This window comes from Canis lupus, chromosome 34, assembly GCF_011100685.1.
Source record: "Canis lupus familiaris isolate Mischka breed German Shepherd chromosome 34, alternate assembly UU_Cfam_GSD_1.0, whole genome shotgun sequence".
NCBI classification, from domain to species: domain Eukaryota; kingdom Metazoa; phylum Chordata; class Mammalia; order Carnivora; family Canidae; genus Canis; species Canis lupus.
The window spans coordinates 37290916-37309134 of record NC_049255.1 but is presented as its reverse complement, the minus strand read 5'-3'; the positions used below and the strand labels follow the sequence as shown (position 1 = coordinate 37309134).

The 18219-nt window shown below is 39.4% G+C and overlaps 1 protein-coding gene across 9 annotated transcripts in view; it reads left to right on the top strand.

Moving 5' to 3' along the window:
• Positions 1-18219, top strand: part of SPATA16 (spermatogenesis associated 16) — a 236212-nt gene that overhangs the window by 171535 nt on the left and 46458 nt on the right. For all 9 annotated transcript variants that reach the window (XM_038583921.1, XM_038583920.1, XM_038583919.1 and 6 more), the window contains exons 7-10: positions 5923-6069; positions 7105-7217; positions 13030-13194; positions 16179-16262. In XM_038583921.1, coding sequence (XP_038439849.1) covers positions 5923-6069; positions 7105-7217; positions 13030-13194; positions 16179-16262 — 509 coding nt within the window. The remainder of the gene's footprint in view (positions 1-5922; positions 6070-7104; positions 7218-13029; positions 13195-16178; positions 16263-18219) is intronic.

Sequence of the window (18219 nt, the reverse complement as noted above, 5' to 3'; positions counted from 1 at the left end):
ACTTGAAGATGTCATCCTCAAGAGTACTAAAACTCGTTGGGAAGATAAGACATAACCCCATGAAATCTTGGGAAATTCACCCTGGAGTGAATGGTATAGACTTCTTCAAGAGTTTAAAGGGGGAATATTGAAATATTCAGGAAACCTTTCATGGACAAGATGGGACTTAAATTACATACATCTGGAAGGATAGTCATTGACTGAATAAAGGGGAAAAGGAGAATATATAGGTGTTTCTCAGTGGAAAGAACTTTGTGAACAAAGAAAATTTCAGAAGCAGGATAAACCTGGGCTGGTATACGTTAGTGAAATCAGCAGAGTTGATGATAAAGGTTTATAGTGAGAAAAACATAGGAAATAGGTACAGATTGTGAGACAGATGCACAAAACTGAGAGCCCTGAATACCAGGAAAGAAGTCACTGAAGTTCCTGAGGAAGGGATGTGACAACCACAAAGGCGATATTCCAAAAATGTTCATTGGGTGCTGATGTGGCATAAAATGATAATATTATGGCATGAAATGACACTGGTGGTAGTGAGGCTAGTTGGGAAACTCTTTCTGTAACTCAGATGTTAAGTGATCAGAAATTTGACCAGGGTGGTAGGAATGGTTACGCTAAGAAAGGAGTTCATATGGGGATCCCTGGGTGGCGCAACGGTTTGGCGCCTGCCTTTGGCCCAGGGCGCGATCCTGGATTCCCGGGATCGAGTCCCACGTAGGGCTCCCGGCATGGAGCCTGCTTCTCTCTCTGCCTGTGTCTCTGCCTCTCTCTCTCTCTCTCTGTGTGACTATCATAAATTAAAAAAAAAAATTTAAAAAAAAGAAAGGAGTACATATGAGATGTATTACAATGGGTATATTTAGTCGTTTTTGAGACTCAAATTTCAGGGAATGAGAGGAAAGAAAAGTCAACAATGGCTTCCAGATTTTAAGCCCAAATAATTGGGTGAATAGTGGCTATCCTTATAACACATTGGTGAAAAGGAGGGAAGCGGGAAGTTGTGTGGAGACTATAAAAATCACTTCTGATGAATAATGAATACATTTGATGCATTGTGGTAATTGCTGTAACGAGGAGCCAATAGCAATGTCCCAGGAGGCATTCAGAAATGCTAACTTTGAATTTGGTGAAGATTTTCAGATCAGGCTATATTTGATCTTTAATCTTTTGGTTAGGAGTAATAGCTAAAGCCACAAAAATAGAGAACTCCCCCTCCCCAACCAAGAGTATATGTATGAAGAACCAATCGGTGAGCCAGGGACAGCTTGGAAGACCACTGAATGAGAAGGCGGAGGAGCAAGGGAGAAAGAGGAAGCAGGAGGTGTCTGTGTATGTGTAGGAGAGAGGGGGAAACAGAGACAGATAGAGATAGAGAGGAAGAAAGAAAAGACTGTCACTGAACTCCAGGGAGTAACTTGGAGGAGGAGGAAGAGGAGGAGAACAAGAGCAGAAGGTCAAACGGCATGAATGACTGGAAGACCTGAAGACTGGTCAGGCCCAGCCTTCTGTGGGGCAGTAAAAGGTTCTTGATAAAGGGCAAACTTTATCCTCCTTTGCTGAGGTTAGACATCTTTTAGAAAGAACTGAAAGATTATGCCCCTGCAAGAAACTCAGTCTGCATCATCTATCTTTGATACTCATTTTTTAAAGCATCCGCTGCCCCAATGTTAAGAATTTGGAACTATGTCATACCTGCAAACTGATTTTTGTAAATAATAAATTTGGTCACGGTCATCTGAATTTCATCGCTAACTCTGGAAAGTTGTAAAAGAGCACATGAAGGTATTTATTTCTTCTCAGTTCTTCTGGCATGACAGAACCAAAGAAGACATTTTTAATCAATTCAACTTTCCTACCAAAGAACAATACAATCTGGTTAACTTTCATATCCATCAGGGGCACAGGGCTTTTCGGACGTAGGTAGAGGTTTATGAGCATAAAATTGAGAACAATTAGCACTCAAATTAATGTTACATGAGACTCAACATCTGGTAAGTGTGTCGTCATTTTGGGTCATAGACCACCTGCCAGGGTAAATGTTCATACAGCTGCAATTTACTCTGCATACAAATGGAATAAGAATACTTTAAAAAATATTTTTTTCTAAACTTAACAGTATGAATGTAGGAGCCTCTCACGTTCTAAAACTTCGACTAGAAGTTGATAAACTGATCGAACATAGAAGATGAAACATATAGGATTGAAAGGAACAGAAGATACTTGTATTCTCACAAGCACGTTTATAATCCATTAGCTGTAGTGCTAGCATTAGTTTCACTAGTCAGTCTAACCACTGCCACTATTAATACCAGTCTCTTCTTGATCCATCAAATATTTAAGAACAAGAAGATGTCAACCCCTCAAAGTCCTCATGTTATTTATAAAATCGAGCTCTCAAACATCCGGCTGCTTCTAGCAATAGAGCTGCACAGAAGATGACAAATCTAAAGATGTCCCCTGCACACCCGCTATAAACACCAGCCCACGGACAGCATAGTCCAGTCGCTTCTGAACATCAGCACTCTGGGGCCTCCTGTCACTTCGGTGTAGGCTTTAAAGTTTTAAAGGTGTCCTGCCAGGAGCCCTCTCTATGCAAACAAGTTTCAGCCCAGGATCCAGAAGCTTCTATGTCTAAATACCCTCTGGGTTTGTGCGGAGGTCAGAGCAGCCATAAAACCTACGCACACCTGTTTGGGGGGCCTCTGGCCATCCAGGAGTACCCAAGAAGCCAAGAACATTCCCATAGCACAGCCCCCAACATCATCCCCAGCATGGCCCGCAGGCCCTCTGGCCTCTAAGTCAGGAAGCAAAACCAGATTGAAGAGCAAACCATAGTCAGGGATCACATACTTCCTGTCCTCCATCTCCAGAGTATGCTAATTCCTGAAAATTCTGACACTTTATAAATGCTGGCATCTTACAGAGTGCTAATGACCATGATCAAAAGAAATGTGATGACCGTATGTCAGGAGGGTGAGCTGCGTCCTTTTGATTTCTACTTAGTTGCCTTTTCACATGATCTGGTTATTGGCAACTTCAGCAAAACTGGCGAGCTCTTCCCTTACTGTGTAGAGCAAGACAGTATTAGGTTGGAAACAGAGGATGCATCCGTGTTCATCCGCTACAGATTTCAAAAGCAAAGAACCTGCGGCATTGAAATGCAGAAATCACATTTTTACCCTGTTTATAGAAATGAGACATCCTTTAACAAAGAAGCAGTTCATAATTCAAACACCATCTACAGAGGTATGTTGAATCTGTGCATAAGGCACACCAAAGTCATCTATTAGTTCCGAGATTCTTATGTCCTTATTGTGCTTTTTTTAGACATGCCAGGAAATGCTCTATCTAGAATCGTGTCTGTTAAAACCATCTCTTTACTGGCTTAGCCATGCTTCTGGAACACGTTTCCCATTAATTTTCAGAGTGATGATTACTATCATGGCTAAATTGCCATGGGGATGGCTTTGGGAGTTAACTTTTGATGTCTAGCTGCCTGACTTTCGATTCTGACCTCTCCAGCCATGTTTTCCATGTGTGATCTTAGGCAAGTTTGCAACCTCTTCCTGGAGCTTCTGTTGTGCCATCTGTAAGGTGGGCATAATAATATGCTCTGTCCTGCATGGTTGTTGAGTGAAAAAGGTAACTCCAAAAAAGTGTACGGCACAGAAGTGCTGCAGATAAATGCTAGCCCTCAATAATATCAAGGGATTGCCTGATCTTGAGTCACCAAAGAAAAACTAAAGCGTGCCTGATACATTGTGTTCTGTGTATTTAAAAGATATTTTGTGCTATTTTAATTTTTCAATAGTAAGCATACGTTAACTCTCTGCTTGACAAGCACACCCTATTTACTTAACCAAAATGTGCCAAAGAACTTTGAAAAATTGTTGTTCTGGGAAGGGTTTAAGGTGGCTACTGCATGTGAGGTGATGAGGTACCATCATGGGAGTGGGTGGTCTGTGCTCCAGGCTCCAAACAAACAGCTCTACTTGTATCAACTTTAAATATTGGGCTTCTTAGTAAAATTTGGTTTGAACAAAGGGTTCTGCAGCTAAAAACAGGAATAGAGGATGCCAGAGAGGGTGGATAAAAACACTCATGGTTTACTACATTTTTTTAAGATTGATTTATTTATTTGAGATAGAGCAAGAGCATGCAAGTGGGGGAGGAGTGGGAGGCATAGGGAGTGGGAGAAAGAATCCCAAGCAGACTCTGAGCTGAGTTTAAAGCCCAACAAGGGGCTCAATCCCAACACCCTGAGATCATGACCTGGACTGAAATCAGGAGTCCACCACTTAACTGACTGTGCCACCCAGGCGCCCCTGTGTCTATTATCTTTTAAAGACACATTACAGATAAATAATGAGGGCTATATCTGAATCATTACCATTTAAGTTCTGATTCTACATTAAAAATTGACCTTTAACTAAATCATAATTCAAGAATATTTGGAATTTCATCTTTTTCCCTTTCTGGCAGTGTTAAGTAGGGAGAGCTCATTAAACCCTCTGTTCATCATCCTTCATTTGTGAAGTCTATCACAATTAACCAAAGTGCTATTACTCAGAATGGAAATGAATTAAGTGAATCTGGCCACCCAGACCCCATGGCTGATGTTTATCCCTATCCCAGAAGTAGTCAAGAGCCAAGCAGGCCTGAAGCAGAGTACAGTGGTTAGGTCCGTGGTCTCTGGAGTCAGATTGCCTGGTGTGAATCCTGCTTTGTCCACTTACAGGCTGTGTTGTTGTGTAAGTCGCCTCCCATCTGTGTTACCTCAACTTCCTATTCACAAAATGGAGACAACAGCAGCAATTTTGTAAAGCTATCATGAGAATTTAAAAAGATCTTGCACAGGGCGCCTGGGTGGCTCAGTCACTTAAGCCTTTGACTCATGATTTTGGCCCAGGTCATGATCTCAGGGTCATGGGATCAAACCCCACCTACAGCTCTGAGCTGAGAGCCAAATCTACTTGTACCTCTCCCTCTGTCCCTCCCCCTGCTCATTCATTCTCTCTCTCTCCCTCCTGCTATCTCTAAAATAAACAAATGAATAAAATCTTTTAAAAGAGAGAGAGAGAATCTACACAACCTACTTAGAACAAGGGAAGGTAGAAAATAAGAACTCAGTAAATATTAGCTCTCATGGTCTTTAAGTATATGAGTTTGTTTTACAACCATTTTCACGACATTTGAATTATTTCCAAGTCTAATTGCAAAAGTCAGTACATTTGTCACTTCGGATTTTCTTCAACTATAGGAGGGATGGTAACTAAATTAGCCTTAATATTTTAATTCTCACATGGTAATTGTTCTCTTTCCTTTCATATAACATTATTTCTTTAAATCTTAAACTATGAACAGAAAAATCAAATTCTCTTGAAAAGAGCACACAGAGGGTACCTGGGTGGCTCAGTCAGTTAAACCTCTTCCTTTGGCTCAGGTCATGATCCCGGGGTCCTGGATTAAGCCCTGCATCAGGCTCCCTGCTCTATGGGTAGAGCCTGCTTCACCCTCTCCCACTCCCTCTGCTTGTGCTCCATCTCTCCCGTCTCTCTCTGTCAAATAAACAAATAAATACATAAATCCTAAAAAAAAAAAAAAAAAAAAGAGCACACAAAACTATTAAGCCTGCAAGCCAATTCCTAATTTTCTATTATTTTGAATATGGGGAAAGAGATGTGTGTAATCCAACCATATTTTACTGCTATGCTCTGTGTATGTGTATATTTTAAGAAAAGTAGAAATAATGAAGTGTGATTTCGATAGATCATCTATTTGACATTTTGATGCATATACTTCTACTTTGTACCTTTAACATTTATATTTATCATGTCTTCCAACTGCAATTCCTGAAATTTAGGAGTAAAAAATACCCTTTGTTACCAAAGTCTTTAGTTCATTTCCTGTGTATTTCAGATCTTCAAGGACTCCACATATTGCCTCAGACAGTTGACTGGTCATCTTTTCCTCCTCAACAATATCTCTTGACTCTTGGGTTCAAAAACAAAGAAGATGGGAAATTTTTGGAAAAACTATCAAGTAGGAAGATCCCTACATTTACAGGTAAATCACCTGGACTTATTATTATCCTTCAATGCTGTTATAAGGCAGGAATTCATCACAAGACCTAGCATATAGTAGGGCTAGGCCCCCCAAAATTGCTTTTCAGGTTGTAATTAACTCCTTCCAATCTTCTTCGTGGGTTAGTTAGCAATATCTTGGACTCGGGTTCCCCCAAGACCAACGCAGTTCTAGTGTCCACCTCCCTCACTCCAACCCTCTCACCCCAACCTGGCGATCTCCAATACCTAAGCAAAGGGCACTTAAAGAATACAAGTTTTTGCCATCATCAGTTAACAAATTAGAAGAAAATTATCCAAAATACTTATGTGAAATCAAAAATATAGCCAATGACAGCACTAAATCACTTGGATCATCTGCTGTTATATTGATATTTGTTCCACTCTTTGCTTATGTAATTAACCAAGAGCTTCGGTCTCCTTAAGAGTTATTACAGTTAAATGGCATTCAATTATTCTGTTGAAACTTCCCAAAATCAAGAAAATATTCACATGGAGCCGAAGTCTCAGATTTGTGGGCAAAATTCACGACCGGGTTGAATTTATTCCTTCAGCTCTACCCACATAATTAAGGATTTGTGTTTTGTCTGGCACTTTATCCTCTGAGGCTTATCTCAACTTCAAGCTACATTCAAAGTCAATGGGATCTGCACACTTGAATAATACCTGGGAGGAACAAGACAACAATCAGACACATTTATGACAACATTTTTTCACAAGTCAGGAAAAACATACTCTGCAGAGAGAGATGAATTGTTATAGGCTGTCTCTTAGATCTCTCAATCAGGAAACACAACAAAATGAATAAATGATAGTCTCTAAAGGGCAATGTCTCCTCTGCCTTTCTCCTCATAGATCTTTCATTGTTATGCATGTGGTCTAGGGATGGTGCTGGTTTCTACACTAAAGATTTCATATCTGTTAACATTGAGATACCTGTTTATAGCTTGCTAAAGAAAGCATTTTGAAATGGAAGTCTGGAAAAAGTAGTATAAAAGTTTATTGTTACAATTTTTAGAACATAAAACTCCCTTCAGTCTGCTGACCAAAGAAGACACAGTGAGACACATGGAGACAATGGGGAAGCGAATCTTGCCAATATTGGATTTTATTAGAAGCACCCAATTGAATGTAGGTATATGAGTCTTTTATATCTGTCCAATGCACAAATATTAGACAATTCCAGAAGTATGGAAAGTTTATGGTAGAGAAATTGCAAGTACTGGAGGATTTTAGAAGCATTCGTGGTGAATCTCATTTGCAAAACCAGGCGAAGTTTAGCTAATGATTTCTTTTTCATACTTTAAAACATATTGCAATGCTACACTTTGCAATTTCCAGCATTTAGTAGGCTAGTAGCTCTTTAAAGGGCCTTTTCTTTGTGCCTTCCTGATATCTAATTTAAGTTTCCAGGGCATTTCTTATTTCAAATCGATAACAAAATTTTAGTAAACACAGTGTTTCCCTATTTCATATAGTGGGCTATTATACATAACTGTATTGTTACCTACACAAGAATTTGGAGTTTTCAAGCTAGTGCCTCTACACCACACTGATAAATTAGATGCTCCTCTAAGCATTGGCAATTGATCTTTGTATATCCTTAGGGTAAGTTATCTAATCCCTTTTTCAGATCCAAGGGAAAATACACCCTTTCTACTTTTCAGTGTTGAAAAGTCCAAAATAAGACCTGAATTGTGCTGTGCTGTTTTACAAAATTTAAGCCATTATACTGAAAGTACATAAGGGGAACTTCTCATTAACAAGCTATAAAGGCTGCAGATTTCCCCTTTTTAAAATATTTTTCAAAAAAGATATGTAAGCTGAAAATTTTGAAGAATTTTCTTTTTGTGGCTTTCGTATTACATCATTGATTTGATGTTCTTACCTTACAAGGGGAACCAAGGGGGTTGTCACAAACAGCTACTTAGCATCTGTTCAGCAGTTTATCTGCTCAATAACATTATTCAGCATTTTAGAAAAGCTATAAAACCCCTAATCTACTTGCATGATTTGTAATTCTATGTGCTACAAATACAAAAGCACATTTTTACCGATTTTCCTACCACATAGCTCCCCCTCCATAACTGTGTTCCACTCAATGATCTCCCCTATATTCCTGTTATGAAGAAATCCACCTCCATTTTCTCACAGTTCTAGAGGCTTGAGGTCCAAGATCATGGTGCCAGCACGGTCAGGTTCTGAAGGCATTCTTCCTGATGTGCCATCAGTCACTTTCTCTCACATAGCAGAGGGCAAGCTCTCTGATGTCTCTTCATATCAGGGCATCAATCCCATCATGAGGCCTCCACCCTCCTGACCTTGTCTAATCCCAAAGACCCCATCACCATACCATCCCACTGAGGGTTAGCGCTTCAATCTATGAATTTGGGGTGGACACGAACATTCAGTTTACAGCAACCTCATTGGCTCTACTACAATCTTTAGGTCCCATTCTCCAATTTACCCTCTATCATAACCTCCATCTCCAACCTCCCCATGTTGACTAGAGATCCACATGTATCATCCTTGTCGTCATCAGACCCTTGCAAGTAGTAGAATCTTTGATAACACGAACCATCACCATAGAGCATTATTTTACCTCTGGTTCCTGGTTAGCCTAGCAGAGCCAGGGAACTGGAAGTTGTGGAAGTGGTTTGTCTGTGCCCTGGCTCTTTGGGGCCATACCTGCCATGCCTTGTTACTTGCCAGGGCACTGACCACATTACCTCTTGCCACCTTATATCTCAGTGTGTTGGGTATGCAGGTTGAGCCTACCCAGGTGTCATGTACATTTGAAATGTTCTTAATTCATTTTCTTTTCATCTTTCAAAGGGCATTCTAGTCACTTAGAAATTGGTATGTACGTGTATCTTTATGTGTCTGTAAAGGAGATTTAAAAACCATAACTAAGATTCTTGGCATCTAATTAATAACTCAGTCTTCTTCAAAATGAGTCAGTACCACTTTGCTAAGTGCAAGGAATTTTATCAACATTTCTATGTTAGCTTCTATGGGAAATAGAAGATTTGGGAAGATTATCTCAAAGAGCTTAATGGAACTGAAGCAAGTGAGCCAGGAGGTCCCCAGGGACCACAAGTGTATCCAAATACTGGCCTCTAGGTTTTTTATTATATGCCCAACCACAGCTTCATAAAGCAGGACTGAATAAAATTGGCTGCAAAGGTAACCTAGCTTAATGAAGCAAGTAATGAGTTGGTGAGTAGAAATTATTCCTATATGGTACCATTAACTGTGACCCAAGAAGCGCTCAACAGTGTTTTTAAGATTCCCTGAAGTGTGTTTTTTCTTGTCACATAGCAAACGTGGTCCACTTGAATGTTTAGGTATTGCATTGTTCTTATTACTGGTTACCTCACTTGTGACCCCTACAGACGAAGACTTTTGTCCATGGTTGTGCTCTGTGTAACTCTAAGGCAAGTCATTTAACCTCCGAACTATGTTTTTTCTCATTTATTAAATAAGCTGATAACTGCCAGGCCCACTTCACAGAGTTGTCGTGAGGTCCAAAGAACATGATCCATGTTGAAGCACTTTGTCAAGCATTTACAAATTCAGAAGTTTTATTTCTTTATATTGGTTTTAGATTGCTTTGACAAAAAGACGGTTTTATAGACATTTTTTTCTTGATACAAGTGTGTACTCTGAAATTATATATTCTTCTAAAATGAAGATTATACAAGTATTCTATGGATTTCTAATTTTTTTTCCTTAGATCACTAATGTGCTCAGATCTTCTCACTAAGGCAGGATTAGAGGTGTCCTCTCCAGCCATAGGGTAGGTCTACTAAGCACAGTAGGCCTTCCCAGGGAACATGAATTTTCACCTCTTGCCATGAGATGGTAGAAGGAGACAAGGGCATCCATGGTATGAGGGAGGTTTCTGTGTGTCAGGCAGTGATTGTCCTTCCACTTTGATCCCAGGTTCTTTATCTTGATAGACCCCTTTCCTAGGCATACAACAATAACAAGAATGATTCTGACACAGTAAGAGCTACCACCTAAAATATTCTATCAACCTTCCTACCTGGTGGCTTCTAATCCCACTGAACATCAATCCCATTCAACCAGTAGCTCTGCTCTAATGGTATTTTTTCTTCTCTGGATCCTTGTTCTAATTATTTCATGTGCTACCGGATGCCGCTGTGCTTTTCCATTCATTAACTTTATTGGCTGCTGTCAGTTTCAAACCTTATGTACTGTGCTTCCTGGGCTAAATGTTAAAGAGTTAAAATAATAAAATCTCTTGCCATGCATGAAGCCTTCTTCACGGGCTGACTTGCCAAAAAATGACCTAACCATGTTTTTAATACCTCATTAATTTTACTTTTAATTTCCTCTAAGTGAAGCATAAAAAATGTTTACATATACACATTTGAAATGAACGGTAATAGGCGTTTTTCTATCCCTTTTTTGGCAATTAATGTTTCTATATATATGTCAAATGGAAATATATTCCAAATATTGGGGCTCTGCTTTCTGGTGGTGGTACATAGTGCCACTCATTTGCCAAACATTGAACCATACCTGCTATTAAATCTGGGCAATTCTCTGACTGAAGCTTTCATTTGAGCTTGCTATTTACCTAACCTTCATTGTACCTGTGTGAGGTTTTAGCTTCAATCCTGGCCATTATATTACACTCTCTCCAGCAGCTAAGGACCCCCTTGATCACTCCTGAAGTCTCAGAGGGAGCACTACTTCTCCTTTAGATTTAGCCCTCGGTAACATTAGAAGGTTAAGCTAATTCCTTCATGTTTCATTATCTTCTTAAAGCAACAGCATTAAAACAGTTCTCTTGGCATTAGATATCAGTTTGTAGTTTCTTTTTCCTTTGTCCCTCGAAAGCCCCCATCTTGTATAGGTAAAATATTAATCTATAGTTTCCTGAGAACCAAAACTGCATTGGCTTTGGGGAGAGGAGGAGGGGAGCTTACTATTAGCAGTCATCTATGTTCTGTCCCTAGAATCTGATTTGTATGGAGCACTTCCTGTTTTGTTATACATCCAACAATCAAGCTAACAAAGCACCACTGCCTTCCACTATTTTTATTTTCCTGATGTTTTGGAAAATTACACTGATAGATTATGTTCCCGAGCAGACTGCTGTTGTTTCTGCTCTTTGGAGTTGAGTCACTACACCACTTTCCTACAACGAGCCCCATTGTTTATTTTAAAGAAGAACAAGGAAAGCAATTTTTCTTCAGAAAGAAAACGGTTTCTCCTGCAACTTGCTTTCCTTTATTTGACAGTGTCCCATTGTTTAGCTGCATGTTTAAACTAAATGGCTAAGCTAGCTATTTTGTCAAGTCAGAGACGGGATCTCAAATCCACAATTTGCAATCATGGCTCCTATAGGTTTATAGGTTTTCAGATAAATGATTAATCAGAAAGAACAAATTAGTAGGGATAGAGGGACATTAGTCAAGTGGCATAGATAGGTGTTAGGAAGACATACAGCAGGTACAATGGAATGGTGCTCAACCTTCCTGTACTGCCAAAATTCTAGAGAAATGCCGACTTCTAGAGGTCAGTGTCTATCAAAATACGAGTATGACATTTCAGAAGGAACTGGTTTGCAAATTCAAGTTGAAATTCAGATGTTCTTTAATAATACTAGTTTCTAATAATTTTTCTCTTTAGAAGAGGTTCTGTTTGAAGGAGAAAAAAATCACATCTGCCTTCTCTAATGTCTGGGAAGAAAAATCTGTTTTAGAAGCATACACAAACTAAAATAGTCCTTGTTCAGATACTAGGCTTTAAGATGGTGCTTTGTTCAACTCCCATTGGAGATATTTGAAAAATGGCAGGGGGCACCTAGCTAAAATTCATGTTTCTAGGGCCACATATCAAGAGATACATGAGTTTCCAAGTAAGACCCAGGAAACCTCATGATTTTGATGGAGGTGGTCCAGGAGCAACCCTGTCATAAAGGAACACTGGTCATCCAGACTTTCTCTTCTGAGCACCAGGATGCAGAATGCAATTGCCCAATTAAATCCTCCTGTGACTTCCCACTTCTTATCACCCTACAAACACAGCAGAAACCCAAAGCTTTTCTAATAACCCTTAGATATCCTTTATGCCCCCTTTTCTTAATATAAGTGAGAATTTTATGATAAACTTTATTTCTCCTATCAGGCACTACCATTTGTATTAAAATTTTTAGGGAAGGTAACGTCTCCCCTTTTATGGCTGGCAGTAGCAAACACATAGGTGGGCCACCTTATTAAAAATATGCCCCATTTTAAGAAAGCCCCAAATACCATGGCAGGTGGTGGTCCCTATAAATGTGCACAATAGCCTATTTCAAGATGGATTGTATCAGTTGTTGAGATGGTCCGGGGAGCCAGAATAAAGTGCAATGACACCACAAGGAGGGGAACCAGAGCCCAAGGCCATCCAGTGAGAACTGAAGATAAAAGCAGAGCTGGAGATTTAACGAAAGCCATTGAGGTAGACAGGATTCAACTTGCACAACATTTTTCAAGGTTCAACTTGCATAACAAATATTCTTTTATAGAAACAAGATAGTAGGCAACTCTTAGCTCCTACGATGCTTTGGTGACATAAAGTCCCCCTCTCTAAACGAGCACAGTTTTGTGGTGTCCCCTGTGGAAGAATGGAAGGCATGTTCAATGTCAGCCCCCTCTTTTCCCCTCAGCCTAGGCTCCTTATCTGGGGTCACCTGCAAATCCTTCTGAACAGTCTTGCAAAGCCTTCTCTTTTGTATTCATTCACCTGTTTGAAGGGAGGGTACAGACGATTTTCTAAAATAATGGAAAGAAATATTTATTTGTTCTAGGTACCCATTGCTTCAAAGGATGTAAATGTATTACAATACTCCCTGCCTTCCGTCCCCAGGGAGAGGTCTATTTCTGTAATTTTTGTTCTAAAACACTTCCTTTTACTGGGAGACTAGGGGAGTTTCCACGGGTGCTCAGGTGTGATGGAGAAGTTGCAATATGCCAGCCTCCTCAGCCAGCTGCAGAGAGTAAAGGAGCAGTCCCAGGTGATCAATCAAGCAATGGCAGAGCTAGCAACCATTCCGTATCTACAGGACGTCAGTCAACAGGAGGCAGAATTGGTAAGTGTTCTTTGTTTAGGGCTTTCACAGGCCCTGGGCTAACAGAAGAGTGATATGTTCTGAAAAGAAAAAAATTGCGAGAATCAATGTAGTCTGAGGGCAAACTGCCCAACCCTCCTGAGGCATTTTAATAAAGAAACTGGAAAATGTAGAAAGAGGTTTCTTTTATTGGCTCTCATCGACTAGCTTCCGTTTTTATAGCAAGAACTTTGTGATGTGTAAAAACATGGAGAAGGGCTGATTATTCATATCGTGGATCAGGCTTTTTGTTTTAAATAAAGTGTAATTATAATAAATTATTTCTTAAACTCCGAGATATGTTAATATGTAATTTTCTTGTAAGGGAAAGTAAGAGGACAAGAATAATTGCTATATAAAAACCAACCCTACAAAATAGTCTTTATAGTTTTCTTATTCACTTCTAGTGTCATGTGTATGTTGGCAGTGCCAACACACACGCATATACTGGTACTTTTTTTCTTTTTAAAGGTTTATTTATTTGAGAGAGAGAGAGAGCACAAGCAGGACTAGGGGCAGAAGGAGAGGGAGAGAGAGAATCCTCAAGCAGCCTCCCCTCGGAGCATAGAGCCTGACGGGGTGCTCTATTGCAGGATCCTGAGATCTTGACCTGAGCCAAAATCAAGAGTCAGATGCTTTACCGGCTGAGCCACCGAGCGCCCCACACTGATACATTTAGATAAAACAGTTGTTTCACAGGAGGGGAAAACATAGTCAAATATGACTTTTTTAAACTAAATTAACCAATTAACTCAGAAAACACAGAGCTAGTCAAAAAATTAGTTGATGGTGGGATGCCTGGGTGGCTCAGTGGTTGAGCATCTGCCTTTGGGTCAGGGCTTGATCCCGGGCTCCCCGCATGGAGCCTGCTTCTCCCTCTGCCCCCCCGCCCCCGCCTCTCCTCTCTCTCTCTCTCTCTCTCTCTCTCTCCCTCTCGACTCTCATGAGTAAATAAATAAAATAATTAAAATAAAATAATAAAAAATTAGTTGAAGGAATATCTCAGAAACAATCTTCAAACAGATGTGTATATCATAAGCATAATTAATATTAGAAATGATGGCTCCTCATTTGTAAAACTCTTGCTAACCAGGGTGGGGGCCATTTGAGGAAAGGTAAAATTTACTGTGTATGGAGATGCTAATGTGTTGTAGGGACGGGCTCTTTACTTTGAGGTTTTAATTGAAGGTAGTGAAAACTAATTATAGACCTGAATTGAATTCCCGTAGCAAGGATGAGAACAGCCCAAACTGATCACCTGTAATTTTCAGATAACTAAAGCAACCCTCCCTCTTTGAGCTCTTAAAGTTGTAACAAATTAATCCATCAAGACACGAACTGCCAACATTTATAATGTTCATCTGACCCTGTAAAAGGGTATTAAATAAATACTGATATTCAAAGTAAGTATATAAAATGGTCTGAGTAGCCCCCTAATAAAACTATACGTACTAAAAAAAAACTGTGGAGTGAAACAAAGTCTATTAATCAAGGAATTACTAAGTCAAAACTGGCAATAATACTTTCTAAACCGTTATGGTTGTGTGCAGCGGAACACCTTCTAAAAGGCTAAGTGTTTATCCTACCACTCATAAGACACTCAGGAGTGCGGTAAGTATGGAGTTTCCAAAGTGCATATTATAGCCAATTTTAGATGATTAATGCTCCTCTGAGATAAGAGGAAGCAAAGAAAATGTTAATTTAAGAAGCTGGCACAGTGTTGATCCTGTCTTCCTGAAAAGCACATTGAAGATTTAAATGAAAAATACAGGGGAGTTTCCTGCACTTAGGTTTTCTTAACCACATATCTGTAGCTTTTTCCTTTTTTTTCTGTAAATACTTATATTTCTAAATATAGACAAAGAGCATCAAACTAGCATCACTGACATCTCTTACTCACATGTTAGTGCAATATCCCCCTCTCTGAAACCTTGGAAAACAGGATTTCATGGGATATTTTCATAATTTACATGCCTACTAAAAAAATGATGTATATGGATATATATGTATAGGCCAAATATTTAAAAATCATGTATCTTGCAAGATCTCATCACCTTAGGTAACAGATTTTACTTTGCAACTTCCAAGCATAGGTTAACCTAGAAAATAAATCCTAGTAATATCTTTTATGGTGCTACATAAACAGGGACTGCTCAACAGAAGAGTTTTGAGTGACTCAACTCTCTTCCCTCCTGCTTAAGCTCTGAAATATCTCAAGTAGAGCGAGATTATCTAAGAGTTCATACTCTGATGCCACAGTGAACTGAACTGGCATTTGTTCTTTTTTAAAGAACTTTCTTTTTTAGCTTTGAATGTCACATGGCTTGATGCAGCTTCATTACTTCGCAGCCACACATGCAGCATGTGTATAGGTCTGTTTTAAATTGGAATATGGCAGTTTTGGGCAAAGGGTGGAATCTTCTAAACTTGTCTTTGAAAAAGGCAACTTGGTTATTTTGAAATTTTAGAAAACAAAAGAATAGTAAAAGAACTTAAATGAGCTACATCCTTTAAACGGCAATGAAACAGTGCAATTTTAGTATTGTCCTCGGGTGAGCTTTTGCACGATGCCTTAGAATTATGATACATTAGCCTCAGGAGAAAATACTAAAATGTGCTCATGTACTACATGCCATTTCCTGAGAGAATTAACTACTGCCTTCATTCTTTACAATCCAAATCTGTTTTTTTTTTTTTTTTTACAAAACATCAACACTTACTACATTAAAATCTATATGTTTCCTACAAATTTTCAAGAAGACTCTTCTTTGTTACAATATTTTATATCTGCAATAATACTTGGTAATGACTGAAGCAAAGACGAGGTGGCAGTGTTCATTGTCGGAAAGATGAGTAATAAAATCATCAGCGTACAAATGATTTTTTAATTAGGTTTTAATCTGTGTATTTAGAGAAGTTATTTCTGTGTGAATTCCACACTGATAATTTTTATCTTGGTGCCACAGCTGCAGTCACTAATGGCAGATGCCATGGACACCCTTGAAGGAAGAAGAAACGATAAAGAACGTGTGTGGAATACAATCCAAAAGGTAAAACTTTCAGCTAAAAGAAAAAGATATATTATTCTCAAAGAAAATGTCCATCTTGGGTCAAATCTGTTTGGAAGATGAAAAGAAAGCTCTCCAGGTTGTTTTACTGTTTGTTTTCTTTTTTAAATAAATGCAGCTATCTCCCTAGAAGTGTAACCAAAATCAAAATGGATTTATATAATGTTTCCTCTGGTCTCCTTCTCCAAAAGATTATAGTCATATGCTCTCATCAGTCTTCTTATGTTCATTTTCATATTCTATTTTCATTATCTGCTTCTTCATTATTGGTTATAGATTCTTGTAAAGCTCCTTTATTTGTATTTTAGGGCCCCCCTCCCAAGCACTTGCCCCACTTGAGGAATAATGGCTATATTTCAGGGAACTACAAAGAAACTAGCACATGGATGTTTTGGGTGAAGAAGTAACATACCAGTTGTTAGAAGTAGGAGAACATCCCTTGGTTGGCTACCTGAGTTAAATAAAACAAGCAAAGGAGATGCACCTCGCACTGGGTACTCAGAAGACTCATGTGATGCTACAGAGCTCTGACAACGTAGGAGGGAAACATGTTGAGTCTCCAGGCCAGTAAAGTTAATAAATTCTAGTCAATCTACTCCCCATTCAGTGTCCTCCAGTCACTGTTAAGAACCCATAAAGGGAGGACTGCTGTCCAATATGAGAAGAGCAAACCAAAGAAGTCATCAGTTTAAGAGGTAACAATCAGAGAGAAAATGAGTGGGAACTATCAGAGAGGGAGACAGAACATGAGAGACTCCTAACTCTGGGAAATGAACAACGGGTGGTAGAAAGGGAGGTGAGCGGGGGGATGGGGTGACTGGGTGACAGGCATGGAGGGGGGCACTTGACAGGATGAGCACTGGGTGTTATGCTATATGTTGGGTAAATTGAACTCCAATTAAAAATATATCAAAAAAAAAAAAAGAGGTAAAAATCAGCCATGATGGATTCTAGTGCATCTGAGGAAATGGCTGTCTTCTATAATCAGTTCAGAGGCTCTACGGTAGATGAATAGAACAGAAATTAACTGAACTCAGCAAATATTTGTTGAATATCTACTGTGCTGAAAAGAACACTGGGTGTTCAGGACATTGTGCTGGACAATACAAACACAGCCCCTGCCTGTACAGGCCTTACCATCAAGGAAAGAAGACAAGGATACAGCTACAAGTTTACTGAATATTATGGTGAGAAACTAGACATGCAATAATCTATAGAAACAAATGGAATATAATCTGGTCTGGGAGGTCAGAAGAGCCATCTCTAAGGAGTACCTGGGTGGCTCAGTAGGTTAAGCATCTACCTTTGACTCAGGTCATCATCCCAGGATCCTGGGATTGAGCCCAGTAGTAGGCTACTCAGCAGGGTAGCCTTTGCCCCCCCCCCCAATCACGCTTGTGTGCACGCTCTCTCTCAAATAAATAAATAATCTTAAAATAAAAAAAGTTAAAGCCATCTCTGAGAAAGTGATATTAATACAATTCAAGGATATGTAGTAGTTATCCAGGTAAAAACAGATTTCTGCAAAGAGGGAAGCATTTGTGCCAAGAGTGCAAAGGAAGCACAGCAAATTAAAAAACTGATAAAGGGGGGAAAAAACTAATAAAGGAGCAAGGAACATATTTTAAAATAAAGTGCAGAAGCAGAAGGCAAATCACACAGAGACTTATAAATTATGTTAAGGATTTGGAATGTTTCAGAAAGTATTTATCTGGAAAATATTCTCAATACATCTCTAGGGCGACAGTGGGAGAACAGATTGAGGAGCTACGGAAACGTGGGGAGGTCAGTTATAAGGCGGTGGCTTGATTATGGTGGTGGGTGTACAGATGGAAAGAAGCAGACAAATAGAAGGAATGTGCAGGAAGCCAAACCTACAGGCCTTGTTCACTGATTGCTTAAGAGAATTTAGAGAACAGAAGTTAGAATGACGCCCAGA